Source organism: Python bivittatus, unplaced genomic scaffold, assembly GCF_059951505.1.
Source record: "Python bivittatus isolate LINGU-HERP-01145 unplaced genomic scaffold, Pbiv_v1 ctg000330_np1212, whole genome shotgun sequence".
Lineage (NCBI taxonomy): Eukaryota > Metazoa > Chordata > Lepidosauria > Squamata > Pythonidae > Python > Python bivittatus.
Genome location: NW_028277058.1, coordinates 54,204,042 through 54,230,013, shown reverse-complemented (window position 1 = coordinate 54,230,013; position 25,972 = coordinate 54,204,042). Strand labels below are relative to the sequence as shown.

Here is a 25,972-nt window from a genome sequence, read left to right as displayed (position 1 = left end):
TCTTGTGTGTTCATATGACTGTGCATTGTCTCCTAATATTATTAAAACTGCAAATATAAAATAAAATAAAATAAAATAAAATAAATCAGAAGAAGTTCTTTGATTGGCTGCTCCTAGGAGATAATTCATTCCCTAGAGCTCCCCCTATTGGTGGAAGGCAAGATGAAAAGGTTTTTTTTTTTTTGGAAGTAATTTTTTCTTTGTTGAAGAAATTCAGCAGGAGCCAAAGAGATTCTTCTTAAGAGAATTTGGGGAAGCAACTCTCAAGCTCAGAACCAATTTCTGTTTTATAGCACAGGCTACAGATAGATAAACTGACGTGAGCAGAATAGTATGTTGCTAAAAACTTCCTCCAAGCACTGTTAAAAGGTTAATTCATACAGTCAGTAAGTAAGTAAGTAATTCATACAGCAAGTAAGGGGTGACTGTCACCTAGGGGTGCCTATAGCGGGGAGGGGGGTCAAAAAGCCAAGATGGTGGCCACAACTGTGCAATGGAAGCCCTGCCCCTTTTTATGTGGAACACATGCCAAAAGGTTTGGGGCTTTTATCAAGCAGTCACAGCTGCCATCTTGTCTTTTTTGGCCCTCCACACCTGTGATCAACCTGTGCTTGATGGAGAGGTTGGAAAGATGCTCTCCAGCTGGAATTCCTTGCTGAGACTGCTTGTGTAATATGTGCTAGATGCACTCACGCATCCCTTTTCTAATGTGCCCCTTTAATACAGTTTTGGTGCCCTTCTAAAATGGAACCTCTGGTGAGTGATATAATGGCCAAGTTGACCTTGGTTTTCTGGTAGCTCTATTTGCTTAAGAGCAACCTTTCAAATCTTGATGGCTGCTGCTTCCCTCTCATTGACTTTTCTCAGCCTACCTTGCAAGAAAGGACCTCTTAATCTAAGGACATGGTTTGCATTTCTAAGACCTGGGCAACTGGACCTGCCAGGCCAATGAAACCACTAGCCTGCTCCAATCTGCTTCTGTGAACTTCTCCTCTGCTGGGCCCTCCAAGCATTTCCACTCCAAGCCATTCCCACCAGGTGTCTCCTTTGCAGATGAAACCTGTAGCTCCACCTTCTCCACATTGACCAACCCAAGGAATGCTGTGGACTTCTTTGCATAAAGCCTCCTGCCTTCACTCCATTACCTCTTGCTCACAAGTAGACCTTTCTCAGGCTGTGAAAGCTTATGCATTTAAAAAAAACCGGTTAGTCTGAAAAAGTGCTACCAGACTTTTTCTTTTTAGAGAGAAACTGCATGGATGACACAGATATCACCGGTACCTAGGAATCTTACAAGACTTGAGTACTGGGATTAAATTACCCCTTCTGTCAGGTCCAGAATTCAATGTTTTATTTTTATTTCAGTGCAACCAATGATCAGTGTCATTCTTTATAAGACCGCACAAGATGGGGGCTCCTTTGCCTTTCAAAGTTCTCTTTTGCCAAAGGGGAGGAGAAATGAAGGGTTGACTGGGTGCTGCTATGCCTTAATGAGGTAACTTTCCCTCTTGAAAATGACCGGAAGCAATGCTGCCAGTTTTAAGCAGCTATGGTCAAGGTTGGTTCTGCCTGCAGCCCATCATCTTCTACCCTTGGTCTGCATCCGGTTTTTGCTAGAGGCAGGTATGCATTTCTGCATCTGACTGGTGTGCTGAAAGCTCTGTGTCTTTTAGTTTTATCTCTTCGTTCAGAGGTGCATCTTCTTTGCACCCATCTTCAGCCGCCTTGGCCTCTTGTTCTTCAAAATGTTTCTTGACAAGCAAGAAAAAGATGAAACCCAGCAGATAAGCTGGCACTCTCAAGCCAAGTATTAGACCGTAGAAGGAATGCCTGTGTAAGAAAAATTGTGTTTGCAAGACAGTTGTGACTCCTAGTGACTGCCTAGACTAGTCCCTGCAGTTTTCTTGGCAAGGTTTTTCAGAAGTGGTTTGCCATTGCCTGCTTCCTAGGGCTGAGAGAGAGGGACTGGCCCAAGGTCACCCAGTGCCCAAGGCAGGACTAGAACTCACCGTCTCCCAGTTTCTAGCCTGGTGCCTTAATCAGTACACCAAACTGGTTCTCAAGATAAACCCTGGCAACTGTTATTTAGTGGACTATACTTCTGCAAAACCTGGAGGTTTTATTTAGCCACTGAAAGGTCATTCTGATGAATTTATCAGAGTGAATTATATAAATAATAGGCGGGACTGGAACTCACAATCTCCCAGTTTCTAGTGTGGTGCCTTTAACCACTGTATCAATGGGCTAATCTAAATCTAAACCCTTACTTTTCATCCAGAAAGGTAGAGAGAATGATATAGGAACTAACAACATGCATTAACACCTTGATTTTACAGGGAAGGGTTATTTGTTAAAGCCAAATGTCCATTAAATCTGAATATGTAACAATGTATTTTTATATAATTAGCATTTTTATGATCTTTTTATGTAAATGATATAAAATGCATGTAATACCAATTAAAATGTATCAACCTAGTAGCTGCATTCATGTAATAGGCTAAGCTCACTTAATTTAAAATTTGGTTAAGTGGACCTACTTTGCTCAAACCTAGTCCACCTGGCAAAGTTAGAATTCACGCTATTGTGCAAACCCAGAAAAGGATTCGTTCATATAACCATGTCACGTAAACATTGTCCATTTGGACAATCTGTGAGAGCTTTGCATCGGATATTAATTTTCATGGAACCATCACCTGGAAAATTGTATTGTCATGTTGCAACTCATTTCATCTGAGTGTGGCCATTGCATTAAAGTAATTTGGAAGGCCATTTTGAAAGTGTCCTCAGAAGTCATGGAGTTGCAGTAGAACTCACCTGTACTGGACCGCATCATATAGCCTACAGGCTCCTTTTTGACCACAAGGGGTACTTGCCCACTTCAAGCAAGTCTTGTCAATCAGAGCACCAAAGTAAACTGGGGCTGGAATTCCACCTAGAAGACATCAACAGGAAATATATATTAGGTTGTCACTTAATTTTTCAGCAGTTTTCTTGGGAGTGTTGACAGCAGAAGCAGGATAAGATGTGTGCATATGTATATTTTTGAAGACAAGATCTATGCATTGCATACACATACACAACCCATTGGAAGAACATCAAGAACTGGTTTGCTGGATCAAATCAAATCAAATCTAGTTTATAGGTGTGTATCCTGTGAGTCATGGGCCAATTGTAGGCCGCACAGAATCCCCAGAGTTCCCAAACTATCAATAGTCTTCAGGTTTTTTTCCTTGTGGCTAGGGAGCAATTGGGTACCTTAAAACCTGCAGCAGCTTAATGCATTTTTCCCCTTAAAAAGTCCCCACATGCCTCAAAATCAGGCCACGTTTTCTATTTTCCTTCTTAATCCCCCGTCAGTTCTGCAAAGAATACAAAGTGACTCAAATTTGTTCCTGGTCTCGAGGGCAGTTTTAAAGAGTACAGCCCTAGTGGCAAATCTAAATCAAGTTTTTGGTTTTTTTCCAGAGCAAGCTAGATACCTTTTCCCCATGTGTGCAAAATCTGGCTTCTGCAATAGATCACCTTTACATGAGGAAGTTTTACAAGCTAGCATTAAACTTGTGAACATTATACCTTTCTGGAAATTAATGTCATAAGTTAGTTAGTATGCAAGAAAAGAACAGAGAAGTTCTCTAAGTATCTCCCGTACACAAGAGGGAGGTGTTAGCATGCAAAGAAGAACCCCGAATGTTTCAAAAGTACAAGAAGTCTTTAGGATCAAAAATAAAGGTTCTTGAATTGCAAAGAGGTTGATGTCAAGCATCTCCATGCGGTTGGCCTACAGAGACAGATGTTGCTTTTTTGTAAAGGCCCCTTGTTGTAAAAGTCTCTTGGGCTGGCAAAAAAAGTTTGCCTCAGCACCGCAGCATCCCACAACCACAATTGTAACAATTGAGAAACCCCTTCCATGATATCAGACCTCAGTAAATGTTCATGAAAATTGTGTACATCTTGTACTAGAAGATTTCTCTGCTGTGCAGGTTTGGTGTTGATTCTCATATCATGGATTAATGATACTGTCTCCCATGACTCCAGAAGGGAACAACTTGTATTTTCATGCCATGCTAGGGATTTTTCAGAGGCATCTGGTCAGTGACCATAGTTGGTGGGAAACAGATGCCAATTAATTTGACTCAAAAACCTGATCCATTAAGGCATTTCTTATATTCTGAAGGCATGAAGAAAGCATGCCTTTCTTTCATAATTATTTGGCTATACTCTGAACAATATGAATATGTCAGAATCCCTTGAAGAAAGTGTCCAATAATGTCCCATAAAATCAGAATGGTCTATCTTACCCAAAGATCTTGACACAAGCATAAGGAGACCAACTGCAAGTGACTTCAGGTCTTGAGGTACACATCTAAAAGATGATAAATTAATCACACTAGCAAACATGCTTCAATAGGATTTGCCAAAAATCTATAAATGAACTTCATGTTATTAATAGGTCTAGCTGAGAGAGAGGGACCCTCATGTCTTTTTCATTCCTCTTGCTGTGCTTGGATTGACAAGTCCAAGCATTTACACAAAGCAGGTGGTAAAGTGGTGGGAATGGGGACACCAGAGTACAGTAGTCGTGAATATAGAAAAGTTCAGGTTTGATTCCTGGCAACTTCAATGAAAAAGATGATATTATGGAATGGTCAGCTAGTGGGTGATGTCAAAAAGTTCTGCCTGTTTTCCTGGACAGGCATAGCCAATCAAAGCAGATGATGCTAGACTCAATAGACCAGTGGACTGATCCCATGTAGAAGGTGTTTCCCATGCTTATTTCAGTTTGCATAGTATGATGCCAATTGGGCAATCTGCAGCAGAACAGTGAATAAGTGTGACTCCCCCTTTCTCCAAATGGTAAAAACTGGAGAGAGATACAGAGCAGATAGATTTGCATAGCTTTCCCCCCCCCCCCAAAAAAAATCTTAATTGTTTTAAACTGTTTCTGAGTTTCTTATCTCCCTTTGCGGTCAAAGCAAAAGTGGGTAAAATTCTATTCACATTAAGGAGTAGAGAAGCTATGGACATTTAGATACTGCAGCCTCAATATAGAATGATCATGGATGATAGAACTTGTAGTTCTATAGGTCAACACTAAGATTTCTCCATACTACATACATATACCCTACAGGGAGTTAAGGGGAGAAAGGAAATTAGACATGAGATGGAAGTTCTTTGAGAAAAATTTCACCCTTTGTCTTATGCAAAAAGGAACCACAAGGACAGTTGACTTCGATAGAGACCATGCTACATTTTTTCCTCCTCCATTGCTATCTCTTCACTAAAAGGCTGAAACTACATCATAATTTATGGGATACATTTGACTGAAATAGACTGAGGGATATCCTGAACACCTAAACATTCATAGGTTTGTAGGAATGCATATATTTTCATTGAGGTTTATACTTTCGATGTTAAAATGTTTTAAAAAATGTCTGGTTGGAATCTTGAGTAGCTATGCTGCCTTATTTTTGGCTGTTTACTTACCTCATTCCTTACCTAATCAAGAGCATGTACATTGGAATACTACTCAATGCGTACATAAAGTTGGTCACAGCTTTGATAATTATGTAATAAATAAAGTTTCGTGAGCACTCATCACTTCTTCGGCATTCACCCAAGACCGCTGAAGAATTCCTCACCGCAGCATCTGCTTTCTCAATGCAGCTACAATTGTGAAAAACCTATAAGGAAAAGCGTGTGGAATGGTAAAGGACATCTCAGGTCCCCATCACTTCATTTGTAAATGGAAAGTCTGATGTATGCATCTCTTAATCTATGATAGCCTTCCCTAAATTGGAAATCTACATCCGGTGGCACTGGCTTTTTAGGACGTCATGATCTACTGATCACAAGGGAGCAGTAAGATGTGATGAAGAGTTAAGGACCTACTCTATGGCCCTTCTTACAGAATCTGTCCCTCTGCCTGCTGTTTGTCTTAGAGACTGCTAATCTTAGATCACTTGCTTCTACTTTTCTGCCCATTCGTGCGCCACATGGAGGACATCCTGTTGGCCTTTCCTCCTAGTAGAATGGAGTTAGCTTGGTGCTAGACTTTGCCTATTCTTAACAATTATTTCTGCAAATAATTATTTCTGTATAGTTGTTAAATCTGCTTCAGTAACTGTTGTTTAGTTCAGATTTACACTTCAGGAACTCTCTCACACATATTTAGTATATTTCAACCACCATTAGCACCATTCAATGCCCTCCAGATATGTTGGAGTATACGCAATGGTTGCATTCCCATAACACACTCAGTCAGAACTAGTGGCTGCATTCCCATAAAATGCTAAATTTTGTTAGTTTTTAGTTTGTTTTCTGTGGCTTAATGTGTTGTGTGAATCCAGCTTGTTTCAACAACTTACAGTTCAGTGTCTTGTGCAAACCCAGAAAATGATTTAATCCAATAGACAGATTAAAGATAGCACAAACTAAGCCACTGAGAATTTACAAAGTTGAAGGTTGGGAAAGGCTAGGCTACATTCCTCAAGCAGGCTTGCTTCGTTCACATAACATACTTCATTTCATTCTGAATCTGCACAATTTGGCCCACACATCATAAATGCATATGCTGCCCTTCACATTTTTCCAAAATTGTTAGTTCTTGCACAAGATCTCATTGCATGTGTGTATAATATATTATATACAATTTATATAATATAATATATAATAAACAGTATATATTTATTATACATACACACAATTTTTAGGAGGGTTGGAGGTGCCTCTTGCTTGACTCCTCTTAAAAAGCCAAGGAGGGTCAGGCCTGGTTAGCATTTCAGTGGGAGACCTGCAGGAAATCCTTGAGCAGACTAGGACATGGTAATAAACATCCCAGAATAATGGAAACCATTCCCAAATTGCTGACAAGTGTACTCTATCACACTGTTCATGTTCTTTTAGGAATTGAACTTGACTTGATGGCGTCTTTACTTTGACCTTGGGTGTTTAGAAGATCCTGATATCTACTGCTGCTTTCTGCAGTAGAGACATTGCTGTGGGGATTTAAAAACTAAGCCTTCGACTCCACATGCCTTGTTGTTTAAAAGAAAAAGTGAGGAGGCAGAAACTCTGCCTCTCATTTGTTTGCTCCTCAACTTGCAGCCCAGATACATAAATGAAAAAGTCAGTTTCTCATCCTTACTGTTTTTTTCTTTGATCCTGTTATGTTTTTGCACCCTGCAAAACAGGCTGACACATAGGTGAGTCCATTATCTCCACAAACAGGATCCCACTGGCTTGTAGCACAGGTACAGTTGGAATTGCAGGCTGAAGATAAAGAAAGTTGATTCTGAGCAGCTGCTTCCCTTTATAAAAAAAAATGGAGAATTGCACACTTACACTTATCCTGGAACCTGAATATGAAGCACTCAAAGTGGGTCAAGATACATGCAACACTTAAAAACAAAGTCATCTCAGATGGATCAGCTTAACTGGAAACTATTGCTCATAGCTTACAGCCATGATGTAAATTTGTCATGGTTCTCTAAAAGGACCATCAACGCCACACACATATGGACAGCCTTCCAGCATAGATACATCCACCATAAGCTTACAGCCTTAAGCAAGCTCACACGTGTATTGACATATTGACCTACCCGTCATAGGACACTGTCAATCCAGCCACCGGGTGGTTGTCACAACCCACCATTAGATAGAAAAACGTCAAGGCGAATCCGATGAATGATAGTATAAATCCCATCTTTGTAGCAGGAATGATGCCTAGCTTGTACTTTTTCATGATGAACCCACCTGTAAAAATCCCAATGCTGACAACTGGCAAAACAGCAACACCTGAAATATTTAAAAAATAAAGAGAAAGGGAAAGTCACATTCTTTCATTGCCACTGACTACTCAGGAAGAGCTAAAGAAACGAGCATGCGGACATGAACAGGATGGAAAGCAGAGGGAATTAGGCCTAGTAGGCTGGTCAGTCACATGGATAGTTTATTTTTCTTGCACATTGTAGAGCAGTGTTTCTCAACCTTGGCAACTTGAAGATGTAAAGACTTCAACTCCCAGAATACCCAAGCCAGCCTGGCTGGGGAATTCTGGGAGCTGAAGTCCACACATCTTCAAGTTGCCAAGGTTGAGAAACACTGTTGTAGAGGGTTGGACCAGACAATCCTCATCACCCCTTCCAACTTTACAATACTGTGATTCTGTTATAAAGTAGAGACATTTTCCTTTCCCCCCCCCTTACAGTTTTCATTCACCTTCATGAACTGAAAACAGTGGAGCATGGTATCCTTGCATTAAATGGAGGCCAAGCAGTAAGTGGTATGTGAATATGTGGGAATGTGAATGTCCTGCCTTTCCTTGTATCATCATCTCTACCATGGTCTGCAGGAGTCACCCTGACTTCCTGTTTCCCCTGATTCCAAGGAAGATATCGGAAGGAAACTTCCTCCATGGTTTTTTTTCAGTGATGGTGTCACTCCTACTGGAGTGACTCCTACTGGAGAGTTCTGCTTTGGTTGGGACAAATGGTTGGAGAAGTTCACAGCAATGGTCCATACAGCTTCCCTGTCTACACATTTGATGGAGTCTTTTAAAAGGCCACTTGAGTCTAGCAGTAGGTAGTAACACTGGATTGGTTAAAGGGTTTGAGATACCCAGACACCCGACTGCCATCCCATGGTTAAGGATGATAGGAATTATAATCATATCAGATTAATTACATGCTATCTACTAAATTACAAATAGAATCAAATTTATGTTTCGTCTTGATCTTTTCTATTCTTTGCAAGATGCATCCCTCTCATTTATTTCTCAAAATCCACCCCTTTTGGATGAAAATATTGCTCCTTAATCTCCTTGGTCTACTTGGCTATGGTAAAAGCAGGAGTGGGTATACATGTGTGTGTAAGAGAGAGAGAAAATGAGAACGAGAGAGACTTGCCTATTATAAAATTAGATCTCGACATTGGCAGACCGTATTGCTGTTCCATATATTTTGCCTGGTAGGTTATATAACCAACAAAACTGCTTATGTTCAACAGTGATGAGCACAATAGTATAACATACATTTTGCTCCCAAAGATTCTCTTCAGGGACCTGAAGAACTCTGAAAAAATGGTAGAATATGCTTGTTAGCATAGATACAGAAGATATCTACCAAATCTTTGTCCAGAAAGCCCTAGCAAATCTATGTCTGGTCCATAGCCTGAGCAACGGCTTCTGCTTCTTATTCTTGATTGTTGCTCTGGATATTGACCCTCTGGCTAGAATCAGATAACTAACAGTAAGAGATGTGAATCCTACAGGCAAATGTGTGGTTGTGGGTTCCAGAAATGGATTGGACTTGGCTAGGACTTTAATGATAGAGAACTCTTAGCTTCTATCTCAGCACAACTGGCACCAATCAATCCTGATATTTGTTTGTTTGTTTGTTTTTCAAATTTAGATACTGCCCATCTCACAAAAGTGACTCTGGGCGGTTATCCAATGCCAGGCTGCTCCTGAGTAGACTTGGCTGGGCATAGTGTTTCTCTATCTCTGACTCTCTGCTCTCTGGATCTTTACATCGAGATGCCAGTGCCCCTGTGGGATGGGAGGAGTAGGAAACTCTGGTTCAACGTCTGAATCAACAGGACCAGGAATGGTGATTGCTAAGGCCATGGCTCTTCATGTCTAACTCTCTGATTGCCATATCCTGGCCCTCCCCCTTGTGCCTTTCACACCAATGATTGACCCTCTTGGTCTTCTCTTCTCCTGCTACAACAGATCTTGAAACCCATCAATTTTCAACTATGCAGTAGCTTCTGATCCTTGCTCTGGAATTCAGTCCCTATCCAATTTGGACTCAGACATACAGTCGGCTCTCCTAGAATCCAGAGCCTGACCATGGTTGAGCTGTGCCATAGCTTTTCATTTCATACCATTTCAGTGCTTACCTTTTAATTGTCCAGAGTACGCCACTCGTTCTTCAACATCAGGCTTCTGTCCATGGCTGGTTTCAGTGTTGTTTTCTGTGGAATCCAGGTTCTTCTGGATACATAAATTTTCCTTTTTGTCCAGATTTTTAGGCAGGAACAAGAAAGGGATTCCAGAAATCAAAGTGATGACCCCGGCAAGTAAAAAGCCCAGCCACCATGCACCAACCCAACGAGAATCAGTTGGAGTGATAGTTATTGTATCTAGAATAAGGAATGGAGAAAGCTGAGTTCCATTATCTGGAATGCTGGTCTCATGGAGCATTGTCAACCATGTGTGCATTTCACAGAATAGCAAACAACAATTCAAATCTCTGCTTTCCTAAATTTATACAGTGAATACGAGCATGGAAGAGGCACTTGAAAGAGTGAGAGAAATGGGAGTGAAGTGAACAGGGCAAAGATGTCTCCTCAGAGATCTGAAATTGAAGAGCTTTGCATCCACAAGATGTCATGAAAGTGAGTTTCAGGCATAAGCAATTGCGAGAGAGAAAGGAACGTTTAGATGACAGAAGGTAGAGAAATCTATTGAGATAAGGCAGTGACTTGCTTGTCCCTTAATTTCCCCATTTATTTATTTATTTATTTATTTATTTATTTATTTATTTATTTATTTATTTGTCACACTTATATAGCCCCCCATCTCACATAAAGTGACTTTGTGCCCACTTCTACTGGGTAGGGCTTTATCACTTTTCATGAAGTTGTCCAGTCTGGGCCCCTAAACTGGTAGCCATCCTCACATCTGGTGGCACAGAATCCTATAATTTAGCTATCTATTGGGGAAACAATTGTTCCCTTTCATTGTTCCCGAATCTACCAGCATTTAGGTTTAATTATGTTCTTGAGTACTAATATTATCGGAGAAGGAGAAAAATTGGTCATGTTTTTACCCATTGCTGTTATTACTTTCCCCTGAGCTATAAGATTCTGAGATCATTTTTTCCCATGGAAGGGGGCTATTCTAGCCCCCTAAGAATTCTGCTTGCTCTAATCTTCACCCTTTCTGGTTCCACAATATCCTTTCTCAGGCACAATGACTTTAGATTTACAGCTCCATTTCACTTAAGCCAGCCAGTTTAGCTGATTAGTTCTTCTTCTCTCTTACCCATATCCACAAAACCAATGTCCACATACAGTCTGGCTAACACAGATCCCAGGAGAAAACCAGCTACTGGGCCAATCATGGCTATAGTGTGCAAAAAGCCTGCAATGATAAAGAAATAATATCAGCATATATTTTGTATATTCTTCACTGTTTTACTCAGTCCTTACCTAGGGGACACTTCTAAACTTTGATGTAATAGATTGTAATAATTAAGTTGTGTATGTGCAAATATATTCACTGAGTATGCTGTTCCTTCCTCACCTCATCACCTGCCCCAATAAGATCAGCAGCACCATCCTGAAATTAAATTCTGATGCTAATTTTCTTAGAAGGTGGAAGCACCTAGGCGACTTTGACTGATCTCAGATGCTAAGCAGGGTTGGTTGTGGCTGGTAGTTGGATGAGAGACTGCCCAAGAATTTGAAAAAAAGATCCTGGAAGAAGACAGTGGCAAGCCACTTCTGTAGCCAATAAAACTGCAAGGATGCATCATCTAGAGTGATGGTCAGCTGGAGAGCAACTTTGCTTCATATCAAATATGTTGCTTTCACAGCTGAGCCAATGAAGAGGAATGTCTTTCCTTCAGATTTTCATGGGAACGTGGATTGTGAATGCCAATTTCTGCTACAATCAATGATGGACAGAACTAGAGGCAGCCTGAACTAGGTATTTGGCACTCTAGGTATCCTCCAATTTGCAGAGAAATAAGAAAGGCAAAGTTTCAACATCCCAGCTTTAACTTTGACCTATCTCCTTAGTATCATTAAGTTCAGATCAGGATCTGACAGGCAAACATTTTAGTCATTACTGATATAAAGAGGAACATCTTCTTCTCTAGCGAAATCATCAAGGTATGATATGCCCAGAGGAGTAATTGGTGTTTCGCCAATTCCACGTAGCATATTCCCCAACAAGACGAAAATCCATGCATAATAGGTAGCAACTTTATGGTCACAGTCTGCAAAGAATAACAATGATGGGAAGAACAGAAGTCAGCCCTTGGGTCACACCTTTTCCTGAAAAGCACAGATCCTCATTCTTTCACGGTCCAGAGTGGACAATAACAAGTGTGGCGAAACAGAAGACAGGGGTGTAACAGAATAAAAATGTGCTTGTGTTAATAAGAAATGACTAGCATCAAGAGCTATTCTATAACACAACGCTGCACCAGAAGCAATGACACTAAAATGCCATCTCCTAGATGTTTCCATATTCAGGTGTATACAAATAATGATGTTCAGATCAGGATAAATCCAGCCAGCTTTACTGTCACATTAGTAGGATGATGTTCTGTCATCTTTTCCATACATTTGAGCATAAATCCTTCCCCCTCCCCGCTTTATATTTTTTAATGTAAGCTCTTTTTAAAAAGGAACTTCCTACTTTGGGTACTCAATTTTCAAAGGCAGATTTACAGCAGCAGATTCCATTCAGTGCTGTACTATAATGGAGTCCATTTTGCCTGTTCTCATAAATCCAGTTTTTTTAAAAAAAAAAATCATGATGGGTTTCTTTGCTTAAGAGAAGAGACTGATCATCCTCTGATGACAAGCCACAATTGACTAAGTAAATGCACAGCCAGGGCCACCAAAGTAGGTGAAATTAAGAGTATTGTTCTCTTGATAATAGGCAACACAAGGCTTTGGATTTGATCTTCAGAATGAGAATGTAGGGCTTGCCTCCAACACCTTCCAGCAGCCATGCCATTTCCCAGAATCAGGCAGCAGCTAGTTATGGTAGCTCTGAAGCACTTTTTTGGAAACTGAATCTGAAATGCTGAATAACCAGAATAGATCATTCTGGAGCAGATTTCTTGATTCTGCTTCAAACAACTGCTATCTCTCAAGCTCATGTTCTGCTCCATACAGAAGCCCCATGTTGAGCTTCTTCCTTTTCATGCTAATGATGGTGACACCTCACCATTAGAGGTAAAAGGGAGAAGTTCAACAAGGGGTATTATCTAAAGGGAAAAGGGAAAAGTTCAACATGGGGTATTGTCTAATGGTATCATCTGAAGGAATCTTCTAGTGGTGTGGCATGGCATCACCATGTCCACTCATTGGCACTGAGCAAAGATGACATATGAGTATGGAAATACCAGGTTATAATCTGGGGTAAGAGACACAACAGAGAAGGCCAGAATGAGCATATCCAGCACAATTTATCTATTTATTTACTTATTTTGATTTACAGACATCTGAAAGAAAGACATCATTCAAAAGAAAGATCAGAATAATCTATGATTCTTACCTGGGCTTGGCATCCCTTTGATCATGGGGACTGTTTGATTGAATAAGCAGGGAGAGATACTGGAGATGGAGTTGTTTGATGTGAGTGGTAATGTGTCATATTGATAACTGGAAAGGAAAGGGGTTACTGTTGACATCTGTGCACAAAAACATTTAGAGCAGGGTTCCTCAACCTCAGCAACTTTAAGATGGGTGGACTTCAACTCCCAGAATTCCCCAGCCAGCCATGTTACTATTAGTATGAATATTATTGTTAGGTTTGGTTTCTTTTATAATTTTTAATTGTTTTGATCATTTTTCATGATACAGACGCTAAAACTTCTTACTCAAGCCACCTACACATCCAAATAAATAAGTAAATAGGTGAAGCAATCATCTGGAAATGATCATTCTCATCATGCTTGAAACAACTTTCCCCAATATACTGATTAATGATGATTATATATGTAGGGTTGCCATATCTGATGGGAGACCACTAGAGAGCAGCAGAGGGTTTTCTGTAATCACTTTACTGTCCTCTAGTGGTTCCCAGGTCCCAACACAGCAAACTTACTTTCATGCAAAACAAATGGAATTACTTCTCCACTGTCAGGCCTAGCCCAAGGAACTCCAAGAGACAATGCAAATTCAGTCCAGCTATGTTTATTAGCTACAACCTCTAGCAAGAATCTTCCCAGACTGAAACCCCAGCTCTCAAAGTCAGCCAGCCACAACAATGTGAATTCCTCAGGGAGGTGCCAGTCTAATCCTCTTGTTCCTCCCACGTTATTCTGGGGAGCTAAGAAAATGCTTATCTCCCTGAGCCTGGCCTTCATAATTCCATTCCATCACACCCACTTTCCTATCCTCTGATAGCTGAGATTGACTCTTTTCTCAGTTATGGATAGATTTGTACTATTTATTTATTTAATTTATTTTAAAATTTCAATAGACTAGGATAAAATGGCTAAAAAAGAGTTGGATAGTTTATGGTTGAACATGCGGGAAATCAAGTCATTATGGTGTGTATGTGAGAACCAGGCCATTCTCTTTATTTTACTTATTTGGACATAGACTGATATATGCACACCATGGGCACTGGCAGATAAGGGGGAAGTGAGTGATGGCATGTCCATCATGACATCATCACACAAATGACACAAATTATGTACTTGAGTTATTTGTGTGATGGTGTCATGGTGCACATGACACCATTCTGGTATCATTGTGGCTTCTGCTGGATATCTGTGCTGAGCTGTCAGCCTTCCCAGGTAGACCAGACAGGAAGCATGACCAGATGAGCTAATTCTACTTTATTGTAAGGCTACATTAACAGAATCTTGCAAGTCTGAAAGTACAATTCTCCCACCATCACCTTTAAAGCCTGATAACTTAGGAAGCATCTTCTGAGCCTCTTGCTCTGTCCACTATGCAGCTGTGGGCTATGCCCCCTTTTATCTGACAGTTCCCTAGGCAGCATCTCTTCACCCGGTCTCCCAAGATCATTCCCACATAGCATTACATGAACACAGTAATTCTATTTTGTCAACTTGGATTTCAAGTCAAGAATGCTATATGAACCCAACTCCAGAGTTTGCATAATATGGATTTCCTACTTCTTTATGATTCACAAAACTGATGCAGTTCCTTTCTGAACACCCCTCTATGAGACAAATCTAAATTATTTACTCACATAAGTGGTTGATTTTCTTTTAGGTCCCACCTGGAAGTTTTATAAACCTTTACAATAATGGTCTTCCAGGAATGGAGATATAAAAGATCTATCATCTGCCTATTATCTCTCTCTCTCTCTCTCATCTATATCTGTTGTACTTACTATCCCATGAAGAAATGAGGCATTGCCATTAAAAAGCTCCCAAAAGACATGATAAAACAACCAAAAGCGATCATCTTTGGCCGATGACATTTTGCCCCGAAGTAACTCACAAACGCAATCACCAACAAATTTCCTGGGAAGACAGTATAGAAGCTCTCCATTAGGGCATGATGGCTGAGTGATGTTTAATTCCAGCTGTCAAAATCTTGTGGTGGATTAAGACCAGAGCAGTCAGCCTTTTTGGGCCAGGGAAACATTTTGAGATTCATAGTCACAAAATGGCTGCCATGGAAGAGTTGTCAGAAATTACTGCTGTGATGGATCATGGCATGTGACAAAAGACTCAGTAGAAGGTGAACAAGCCTCCTCTGTATTTTCTCAACTATTCCAATGGGATTTTTGTATGGCTTAAAGGCTGTGTTACAAATACATTTTCTGCAATATATCTGTAGAATCAAACAACTTTGTCAAAATGATGCAATGAATGTTTCATCATCATGATGCAAACTCCCTCCCTTTCATATGTACATGCAATGTCATGACCTTGAGTTGTGACAACACATTGCCATTCCATCATTCACCCCCTTTGCCCCCACTATGGACACTGTGCTGCAGTTTGCAGTATGCCAACTCCCTCTTTAATTTTTAAAAATTCAAATATATTCTTTTTAAAAGTCAGATGGGACAGAGAACTGGTGACCACCAAGAAAGGGCTTGGGACACATTTGTGTCATGAACACCATGTTGCCTACTTCTTATTTATGCTGCCCACTTCACTGGTTGGTCAATGATCAGCTCTCTTCATAGATGGCACTATAATATAATAAAACTCTAAATAACCCTAACTGAAAGTATGCTGTCATGGAATGTCTATGCCTCTCCTTTTATCTAGATCAGAGATGTGAAATCTGTATATTTCCAGATGTTCCTTGACTTCTAACTCCATCAACTGCTCAATCTGGATGAGAATAACAGGAACTGAATCCAAAGTCATCTGAATGGACACAGGTCTCCTCCCCCAAATAACAAGGTTCAGAAAGTCTTGACAGTATCACTAGGATGGTGACACGATAGAGTCCTCACAATCTTTGGGATTTTGCGGTTTACCTTCTGAATGATTAGATACATCTCTATGATCAACCAGAGTTATTTGTCACTAACTTGGAGAAAGATGATCAGGAAGACAGAATGGTGAAGTTTTTTGAGAAGGTGTTAAAATAGAGGGACACTGAGAACCTCTAGATATCAATGGATTTGAGGCCTTTTTCTCCCGATGCAGAAAACAGTGGTCAATAATGTAATATCTATGACATCAAGCTCCCCATCTATAGCCAACTGGTCTTTCTGGTTCCACCTACCCATTTCAAAGCCTCCATCGATGAAGCCAGCTGTAGAAGAAGAAATGCTAAATCTTCTTTCCAATTGTGTGAAGGAACTTTTCATCATGGTCCCAGCAAATACTTTACTAAAATACGTAAATGTCAGGGCAGCAAGGAAAACCTAAGAAAAGATGGAATGGAGAGAGAGCGAAGAGGAAAGAAAAAAAATTAGAATTCTAATTTTCTCCAGAAAATGGGACTAACCTTCCCAGCCCTCAGAGAAATCAATGTCTTTCCAAGGATAGGTCTGTGCTTCCTCCCCCTATCCCATCCCCCAAAAGAAAAAGAAAGCTAGGAGGTCAATGTTTTTAGCCAACTGTCAATGGCAAAGTGTTATTTCAAAGCTATATACTGATATACAGAAAATATCCTTGTATGTCTGAGCAAAGTAAGTAAGGACATTCCCCTAAACCAAGGAATTTTCAGTCAGTATGGCTGAATGACATATTGGCTTGACATTTATTTATTTATTTAAATCATTTATATGGCCACCCAATTCAACCAAGGTGACTCTGGGCAGCTTACAAAGGCAACAAAACCCAACAGAACAAATCTAAAGCCACCATACACACACCCACAAACAATAGTGAAACAATAAAACAACAAAATGACTATCCAAATTTGGGGATAAGGCCTTGATGCCTTATTAAGGACAGTTCTCTGCATCCAGCAAGTACAGAGGTTTGAAAAAGAAAGTCCTTCTGTCCACAGTGACATCTGGATGACAAAGAGATGGGAGCAGCCATATGGGTAATAAGATCTGTAGGCCCCTGATGCCACCTACACATTTCTTAAAGGGCAATCTTTAGCAAGAGAATTCTTTAAAGAATTCTTTAACAAGAGAAGTAATCAAACAGCTAGCACACTGTTTGAGTCAGAAAGAGCCCATCACCCTGATTGGATGCAGGATGCCACTGACCCTGAGTTTAGCAGAGAGATTTTATTCATATCATAATATTGTCTGTATGCACAATGTTTTCGTTTTTTCCCACTGAAGTAAAGAATTGGTTTTCACTTATATTGAGAAAAAGCAAAGGTATAGAGTTAGAGGAGGTGTAAAAATCTGTATAGCCCACTAGATGTTGTTTGAAGAACTTTGGGTTGATTTTTCTCTACTTCCCACTTTTGTGTACAACCCCAGGATTTCCTGGTGATCTCTGTTCCAATGACTAATGAGGTACAATTCTGTTATGCTTTTCAAGATCAGCCATGGCTGGCTAGGTGTGTGGGTGCGACTGGAGGAAGACCTTCCTTCCTTCCTTCCTTCCTTCCTTCCTTCCTTCCTTCCTTCCTTCCTTCCTTCCTTCCTTCCTTCCTTCCTTCCTTCCTTCCTTCCCTCCCTACTGGTTAATAATTGCTTAAATATTATCCAGTTTTGTCAGCATAGCCTCTTGTTATTTCATCAGTTCCCTGGTTACATAGGCTAAAAGTTACAATCATTGGCATCAGATGGTTACAGGTAAATTGACAAAATAGATTCCAATTTGAACTTTGGGATGTTTATGACTATGCTGCACATGGCTGTCAAAGGTCAGGGTTGTGTTTGTGTCCTTGTTTGTCTACTGGCCAGCAGATAGATTGATTTGCACAAGAGGACTGGGACTTGTTGAAAGATAAGCTTTCTCTCTGATGTATTTTGAAGAGAGCAGTATTGTGGAATATTCAGATCAATTCCCCAATGCAGAGATAGAGAAGTCAGTTTTCTTTGCCCATAGACTCATCCCACCTCCTTGAAAGAAACAACAAAGGAATCTTCCAGCAGGCAGCACTGTTCCAGTTTTAGGCTGCAAGATCATCTCCTTGTTTCTCCCAAAGCAGATTGGCTTTCAATAACTCAGACCAGCCACAAGTGCTTAAGAAGTTATTCCAGGGGGATGGTTGTGTTTTTAAATCAGATTGCCGAAAGAACATTCAGAAAGCCTGGAGAACTGTCCTTATATCTCAAGTATATATAGGGCCAACAGCGACTTGATCTATGATGTCAAAGGATTCCATCAAAGTTGGGATGGGCAAAGTTGCACTTGTAGAAACCTTCTCTGGTTACTGAAAGTGCCAGAAGGAGGCCTCCAAAATGTCATAGGGCAGTGGAGGAAGTGAAACAAAAGATGTTAATGCATAGCTTTATGCACTTAATATGTATTTAAACTTTATGCAAGTAATATGTAGCTAGGTCTATGAAGTACAACCATTTGACAACCAGGATAGTCTGAAACTCATCCCAGTGCACTTGTCATGGTGCAAAACCTCCATTACCATCCCAACTCCTACTATAAGCCAGCCAGCAGATTTGCAATTGGGCTTCTTGATCTAATGATGCAACATTAGTTCAGTAGCTGGGAAGCTGGAAAAGCCAAGAATCTCCCCCAGTGAGAATAGAGACAACTCCTTCAAGCTCCTGACATTGCAATGTTTCCATTTCTGTAGTAGCACCCACTACTTTGAAATGGCATTTCTCCAGTACAGTTCCAATGCCTTAGCACAGAGATCTCTTGAGAGTGCTTGCAGTTTCAAACCTCTGGTTGCAGAATCAAGTAATCAGTGGAAAGTTCACCTGGCCCCAGTAGTGGAAGTACGTCTTTATCTGGAAGACCTAATTGTTGCAAAACTGAATACATTCTCAATATTTTTTTGAAAAATGGAATAATATAGAAGCCATTAAACCTTGATTCCTTGACAGTCAGTTGTTTTTTTCCTTATTGGTAGTTTGTTGGTAGTTTTCTCCTCTGATGGTTCAGTGTTTACTTCCATGACTAATTTGTCTTCATTCGTGGAGTCAGTATCCATCTGTTTCATGATTTTTTTTATCTTGGATGATTTTCCTGTTGCCCCCTAAAGAAAATTCTCAGGTTATTGTTTTATAGGACATTTCCCGTGTTTCTTTACTACCTTTGCATTCAACTGTTTTTAACGGGGAGAGACATCCTCAAACTACATAATCAGAGATCGCTTTGAACCATTTAGGGTTCTGAGAATCTTTGACAGATGCATGCAGAGCATCATGCCAACTGGCAAAAGATGGCAATTTTTTTTGTGGCCATTTTAGGGTACCAGATCTGGACTGTAAACATCTAGGTGACCAGCAGATGGCAGGAAGGAGATATGTGAAAAGTCTACTTCTTCCAGACCATCTATTGGTCATCTGGATGTTGGCAGTCCAAATTTGGTAACACTAAGCCACATAATTCCTGGACACTGTGCTATTTTTTAACTCTTGTTAATTTTATTTCTATGCTACTTTTCCTCCTGGAAGAACCCTGGAGGCTTACAAGAGACCAATAAAAACAATCTTAAATGAAACCAACAATGGTTAAAAACAATACATACTAAAAATGTGTTCATTAAAAAAAAACTAATGCAACAAGCAGTCAAAAATCTGGTCTCGAAATAGATTGTTATCTTATACATTATGTATTATTATCTGTGAAGCCTTAGGGGAAAGAGGTTCCAGCCTCCTGAGAACATCCATTTTACTACTTTCAACCTTTCCCTCTATCTGGCTGGAGAATAGGAGCCTTAACTATCTGTTAACTCTCTTATATGTTCATAGGACACAGCTGACTAATGTTAGTTTAATCCAAAATAACATTGATGCTGTTTGGGGTTAAAACTAACCCTGCCTCATCCCAGTTCTGACAGGGTTGTGCTGTTTACATGACATGTTAATCCTTGTTAAACATTTAATGAAAGCACTGTGTACATTTTTGTTTCAAGCTCTTCTACTGCCTGTTCTGAACAGTGTTACCATTATGGTGGGACTTAGAGCCACTTCCCAGAGTCCCATTCATAAGAAAGAACAGAAGGGACCCTAAATCAAGCAGAACTGGAGATTACCATAATGTGAAGAAACTCTAGCATAAGGATTAGTATTTAAAGAAAGAAAGTGCTTAAACCATGAAGACTGGAATCTAAAATTATTTAACTGGATGATTGGTTCTGAAGCCTACATCTTTCCCCATCCAGCTGGACAAACAACCAGCAACTTTTTCCCTTCAGTGCCAGATCTAGATGTTCTTCATCATCCTTTCCCAACCTACTTGAGAAGTGCAACTTTGTACTAGTACTTCAGATGGAGTATTGCTGGAGTCCCTGAAATGTTCCACATTAATGTTAGTTGTAACTCATGCAAATAATAGGCAAAGGGATTGTGTGATAAAAAATGGCAGTGTTGCCCAAACACAGCACAATCTTTTCCTCTTTTCATTAAAGATGTTTTTCCAAGAACATGTTCCCATCACCTGGGGTAGGATTTCCAACTGAATCTATTTCAGTGAGACTTTACAGAAGTTGTGTAGGAGACATCCTCAACATGCCGCAAATTAAGCAAGGGAATTTCTTTCATTGGGTGGGAAAAGGATAAATAAACAGGATAAGCTGTGAAGGTCTCTGGATGAAGTTGCTGTTATGGCCCAGTAACAGGGGGCAGTTGAAAAATTAGTAAACCCTATTACTTTTTTTGTAGAAGTAAGTCAACATGATGTAAAGAGTTCTCCAAGGTGAAATTACCAGAAATATATGAGGGCACTCAGCCTCCCCCATTCTATTGAATCAACACAATTCCAAGAAGAAAATCCAAAACCAACATATTGCTTTAGTCAGCAAATGCAAGTCCTGTCTGTACAAGTGCTCGGTGGAAGTCCAGTAGTCACCAGTGCATTCCACTATATCCAAGAAGAAGTAAAAGTTAGCTTACCTGGGTTATAGGTCCAATTCTGCAACAGTTATGGTATCATGGGCATAATGTTGCAGGAGCACTGCTCTCTTCAGATGAGGTGATTCTGAAGTCCATTCAGGAAATCATTAACTTCCCTAGCTTTCTAAAATAAATGAAACATCTCATCCCCCCAACATTTTTTTAAAATAAACATTCTAGGAAAAAATGTACTGAATGTAATCATATTAGTGTCCTTGCTTTGAAAACACCACTGGATGTGTTTGAATAAGGAAAAATGCTCATTGTTTCTTTTGATTTCTGTTTTTGTTTCATTCAAGTCTCTTCCAAAGAAAAAGTATCCATCTAGCTGATGGGAAAATAATAGAATAAGTGAGCAGAATGCTCCTTTTTATTCAAATATCCTATCCCAGAAAAATCCTCTACTGATTTCTAGAAAGATGGGGATAGGTGATTTACAAGGAGAATGTTTTTCCTTGTAAATTATTATTCTACCATATAATCTGTTTTGTTAATCTCTTTTGAATGCTTAAACTTCCTTAACATTGCTTTGTTATTGCCTTATTGGGATTTTTGTTTCCAGTCTAGCCTGCAGCCCAAGGATCTCCAGATGTTTTTCCATCCAAGCACTAGCTTTTTCAAGAACAGATAGTCCCACATTTCCAAATACAGGTAGTCCTCACTTAACAACCACAATAGGGACTGGAAAATTCATTGTTAAGTGGGGCAGTTGTTAAGCGAGTTACACCCAATTTTACGACCTTTTTTGCAGTGGTCATTAAGCGAATCACTGCAGCTGTTAAGCGAATCATGTAGTTGTTAAGCAAATCATATGGTTCCCCACTGATTTTGTTTGCTGGAAGCCAACTGGGAAGGTCGCAAATGGCAATCACGTGATCCTGGGATGCTGAAACCATCAAAAGTGAAAGCTGGTTGCCAAGTGCCCAGATTGTGATCATGGGACCACAGGGGTGGTGCAACGGTTGGAAGTGTGAGGACCAGTTGTAAGTCCCTTTGTTCAGCACCATTGTAACTTCAAACAGTCACTGAACGAATGATTGTTAAGTGAGAACTACCTGTAAAGCAAATTGCAGGTTTAGTCTTCCTATCCTGTTTAACTTTCTGATAACCAGACAAGGCACTCTTTCTAAAGCTGTTTGGGGAGCATCATGCCCTCTAATTGAACAATGATATTATGCAATGGGCAGGAACAGAATCAGCAGTGTTAAGTAGCTTGTTTTGTTCAGTTCATGTGAAACAGTTGTTTAAAAAGACTGACAAAATCTAACAGCCAGGGCAGAAAAAGTGAGTTGGGAAAAACAGGCCTGAGGGTGCAGTGGTTAAAGACCAGGTTAGGGACAGATCGCCATGGAGTAAATCTATCTATGTGGTCACTAGGAATCAAAAATGACTTGATGGCACATAATCAATCTATCATCTAGAGCCAGTGGAAAGAATTCTGGCATGGACATTCCCAAAATGAATGGCCTTTGGTTATCCGAGCTTTAGCCCTTTTATGTATATAATAGTAGCATAGTAAAGATGGAAAGTAGACACCAAATTAACCTTCCTCTAGTCTGTGCCATGAAAGAAACTATTTGGTAGACAGAGATGATGCATCCAACAACTGGATTCTCTCACTTGATGGTTCCTTATTTTAAAACCAAATTTGAACTCATTAGCCCTTCTAACAGAGATCATCTTCAAGTGAAAGCAATTGCCCTCTGATAGCTCTTCAAATAAAAGGTGCTTCAAATAAATGGTTGAAAACATTTGCTAAAAGGGACATATGGATGAATCTGTGTCTGTCTGAAGGGAGGTATGCAGTGGAGTACTTCAGGGTTCTGTCCTGGTTCCACATTTTCACACATGACTTAGATGAGGGGACAGAAGGAATGCTCAGCAAATTTGCAGATGACAAAAAGTTGGGGGAGGATTGAAGACATCTCAAAAGACAGACGCAAGGTTCAAAGATCCTGATAGACTTGAAGATTGTGCTTTTCCAAACAGTCTGCAGTTCAGTGGTAAAAAATATAAGGTTCTGTACTGGGTGCAGGATGCACAGGTACAAGATTGGCAGAAGCTGGCTTAGCAATAGTATTTGTGAGAAGGATCTAGGTAGACCACAGATTAAGCATGAACCAGAAGTGTGCTGCACCTGCCAAAAGGACCAGTGCAATCTTGGGCTGCACTAATAGGGATATGATGTCAAGATCGTGGGAAGTGATAGTTCCACTCAAGCTGCCCTGGTCAGACCATGCTTGGAATACAGTTTTGGTTGCCATAATACAAGAAGGATGCTGAGGAACTGGAAAGAATGCAGAAGAGAGTGACACCTACGGTAAGGAGCTTGAAGGCTAAATTCTGTGAAGAACATAAAAGAACTGGATATGTTTACGCTAAAGAAAATAAGAGTAAAGAGAGAATCCTGGCAGTGTCCTCATAGTTGAAGGTCTGTCATGGGGAGATGGTGTGGTTTTATTTTTCACCACACCTGAGGGTAGGGCAAGAACCAATGGGTGAAAGCTTTATAGAAGGAGACCTTGAAATTAGGAGGAAATTCCTGTGAGAGCTATTAAGCCTGCTTCCTGGAATTGCGGGGGCTTTCAAGCCAAGGCTGGACAGCCATTGGTCAGGGATGGTCTGAAGATTCCTGTCCTGGGCAGGGGGTTAGACTAAAAGACCTCCATTGCCAGAATTCTGTGATTCTGATGTCTTCCCTACTGGGCTGGTGTGAATTAAAGGTCAAGAGAATGCCTCTATCTTCCATGTGCAGGATCAAATGTAGTGTTTCTCAACCATGGCAACTTTAAGATGTGTGGACTTCAATTCCCAGAATTCCCCAGCCAGCATTACTGCTTACTCCCACTGAGTAATGAAACAATGTCCTGCACCATGAGAGAAATAGGATATCTTAAAAGGCACAGAACAGTGTTTCCTGAAATTCTTGCATTGCAGGACGGATACCAAAGCAGGAGGACATTCAAGGAGGCACCAGGACTGAAACAAACAGCATCATGTTTATAGTATTTAAATTGCTCAGTTAATTGCTTACAGCACCAGCATGTAATCTGCTAATCTGCTGCAGTGACCCCAAACAGCAAGGACAGTCTCCAAAATTTGACTCACAAAGGGGTTGCTGTTGTTGGGCAAGTCTTATAGCTCTGCGACCTCTCTTTTCCCCTCCATCCCCAGAGTTGCTTAGTTTAGGCATCTGCAAGGGAAGGTTACAGATTCATGAGGGTTAAGGGTTTAACAGGTACTGGGCACGACAAAAGAGGGAAATAACTTCCTATTTGAATTTAGAGCAGAAAGTTTGTTATCTTGCAGCTTGCAAGAGTAAATGGGAAGAGCTAGCTCGTCTAAGCAGCCTCTCTTCCAGGTGTTAATTAAACAATGGGGCTCAACCACAGGACAAACAGGTTGCCTAGCATATATAGACCTGAATTATTTCACTACTGTTCACTGTCTCTCACTAATCAGCTCCTTGAATTTACTTCCTCAGTGTAATGGCAGGGCAAATCTTGCCATCCAAATGACTCAACAAAGGGAGAACTGGAGTGGGGAGAAGAATGTCAACAACAGCAAGTCCTGCCTACATCATTTAAGGAGTTACTCCCAAGAAGGAAAGAAAACAAAGACAAAATTTACCAGGAACCATGACTGGAAAATTAGGGCCAGCCCCCAATTACATGGGACATTTATATTGTAGGAAATTGAGGCCATCAAGCAAACAGCCCAGCATATGGGCTTTCTGCTGCTATTAATTACGCTATGGAATGAAAATAAAAGCACTTTATGCTAGAGAAAATAACAGAGAGCCTATTAGAAACTTTCTGCTTCATGGAAAGAGGAGATGTTGGGGGGAAATGGGAAATGGAAGTTTAGAGACCTCAAAATCAAGGTTTACCTTTTGCGTCTTTGTGGTGGCTGGGGCTGAAACAACCAGCTAGGTGTCTGCTGTGAGAGACTGTCAAAGGAGAAAATGGCCTTTCTTTCTTAGCCAGTCTACAGGTTGTTTCTGTGCCTGTGGATTAGCTGAACAATTCTGAGCTAAAGCTGAGAAGGCAGCTACATTCTTATGGCCTGGAAACAGGCAGAAATCAGCGCTGGCATTCTTGAACTGGGAAGTGAGCCAAAATCAACTGCTCCGACTGAGATGGGGTGAAGGCCAAGAGTGAACCTGTGCAAGGTTGAAGCCCAGCTCATAGAAATGTTTCATGCCAGAACCTGAAAATGTGTTGGATTATCTGGATTTTCTTTCAGTGTTATGGTGTACAATATACAGTTTATGATGAACAGTATACATCTTCTTGGATGTGTAACTGTTGCACACTGTGTCTTCACTGGACTAAGAGCTGGACTTGCCAGATATCTAGCCATTCATGCTGTTCCAAGTTCTGCCTTGCAATTCTTCACCCTTTCCTTCCCTTGTGAAAGTGTTTGGTTTTTTTAAAATTTAAATATCAGAAAACTTGAGTGTTTCTTTCAAATTTCTCTTGGTTAGTGTTTCTGCCCTGCCTTTTGGGATGGGATGGGAGAGAATGCTCCTGTCTTGTTTTCCATTATTCTGAAGCCTTCCTGACCTCCTATACTTCAATTATATGCACACACTCACCCTGAAGACTGCACTGATTCAGTGATCCTTAGATTATGCTGTCAGATGGGTGTCCATGGCACAGAAGTTCAATGCACATTTACATTAGCTTGTTACCAAGGACCACCCAGAGAACCATCCATGCCATCCTGCTATCATAAATACCCGCAGGGAGAACCTAATTTCACCAGGGAGAAAACAGCCTCCATGAAAATTTC

At 40.4% G+C, this 25,972-nt stretch overlaps 1 protein-coding gene across 1 annotated transcript; it reads right to left on the bottom strand.

Moving 5' to 3' along the window:
- Nucleotides 1–1,336: 1,336 nt before the first annotated feature.
- On the bottom strand, nt 1,337–21,285 carry LOC103062114 (solute carrier organic anion transporter family member 1B3). Its single transcript, XM_025168435.2, has 15 exons — nt 21,179–21,285; nt 19,150–19,317; nt 16,468–16,609; nt 15,110–15,242; nt 13,295–13,401; nt 11,853–12,002; nt 11,045–11,143; nt 9,898–10,140; nt 8,904–9,068; nt 7,599–7,794; nt 7,145–7,307; nt 5,497–5,681; nt 4,299–4,363; nt 2,815–2,932; nt 1,337–1,830 (listed from the first exon to the last, which is right to left on the bottom strand). The coding sequence occupies exons 2-15, from the start codon at nt 19,279–19,281 to the stop codon at nt 1,614–1,616; spliced, it is 2,115 nt and encodes a 704-aa protein (XP_025024203.2). The 5' UTR covers nt 19,282–19,317; nt 21,179–21,285; the 3' UTR covers nt 1,337–1,613.
- Nucleotides 21,286–25,972: the final 4,687 nt, after the last annotated feature.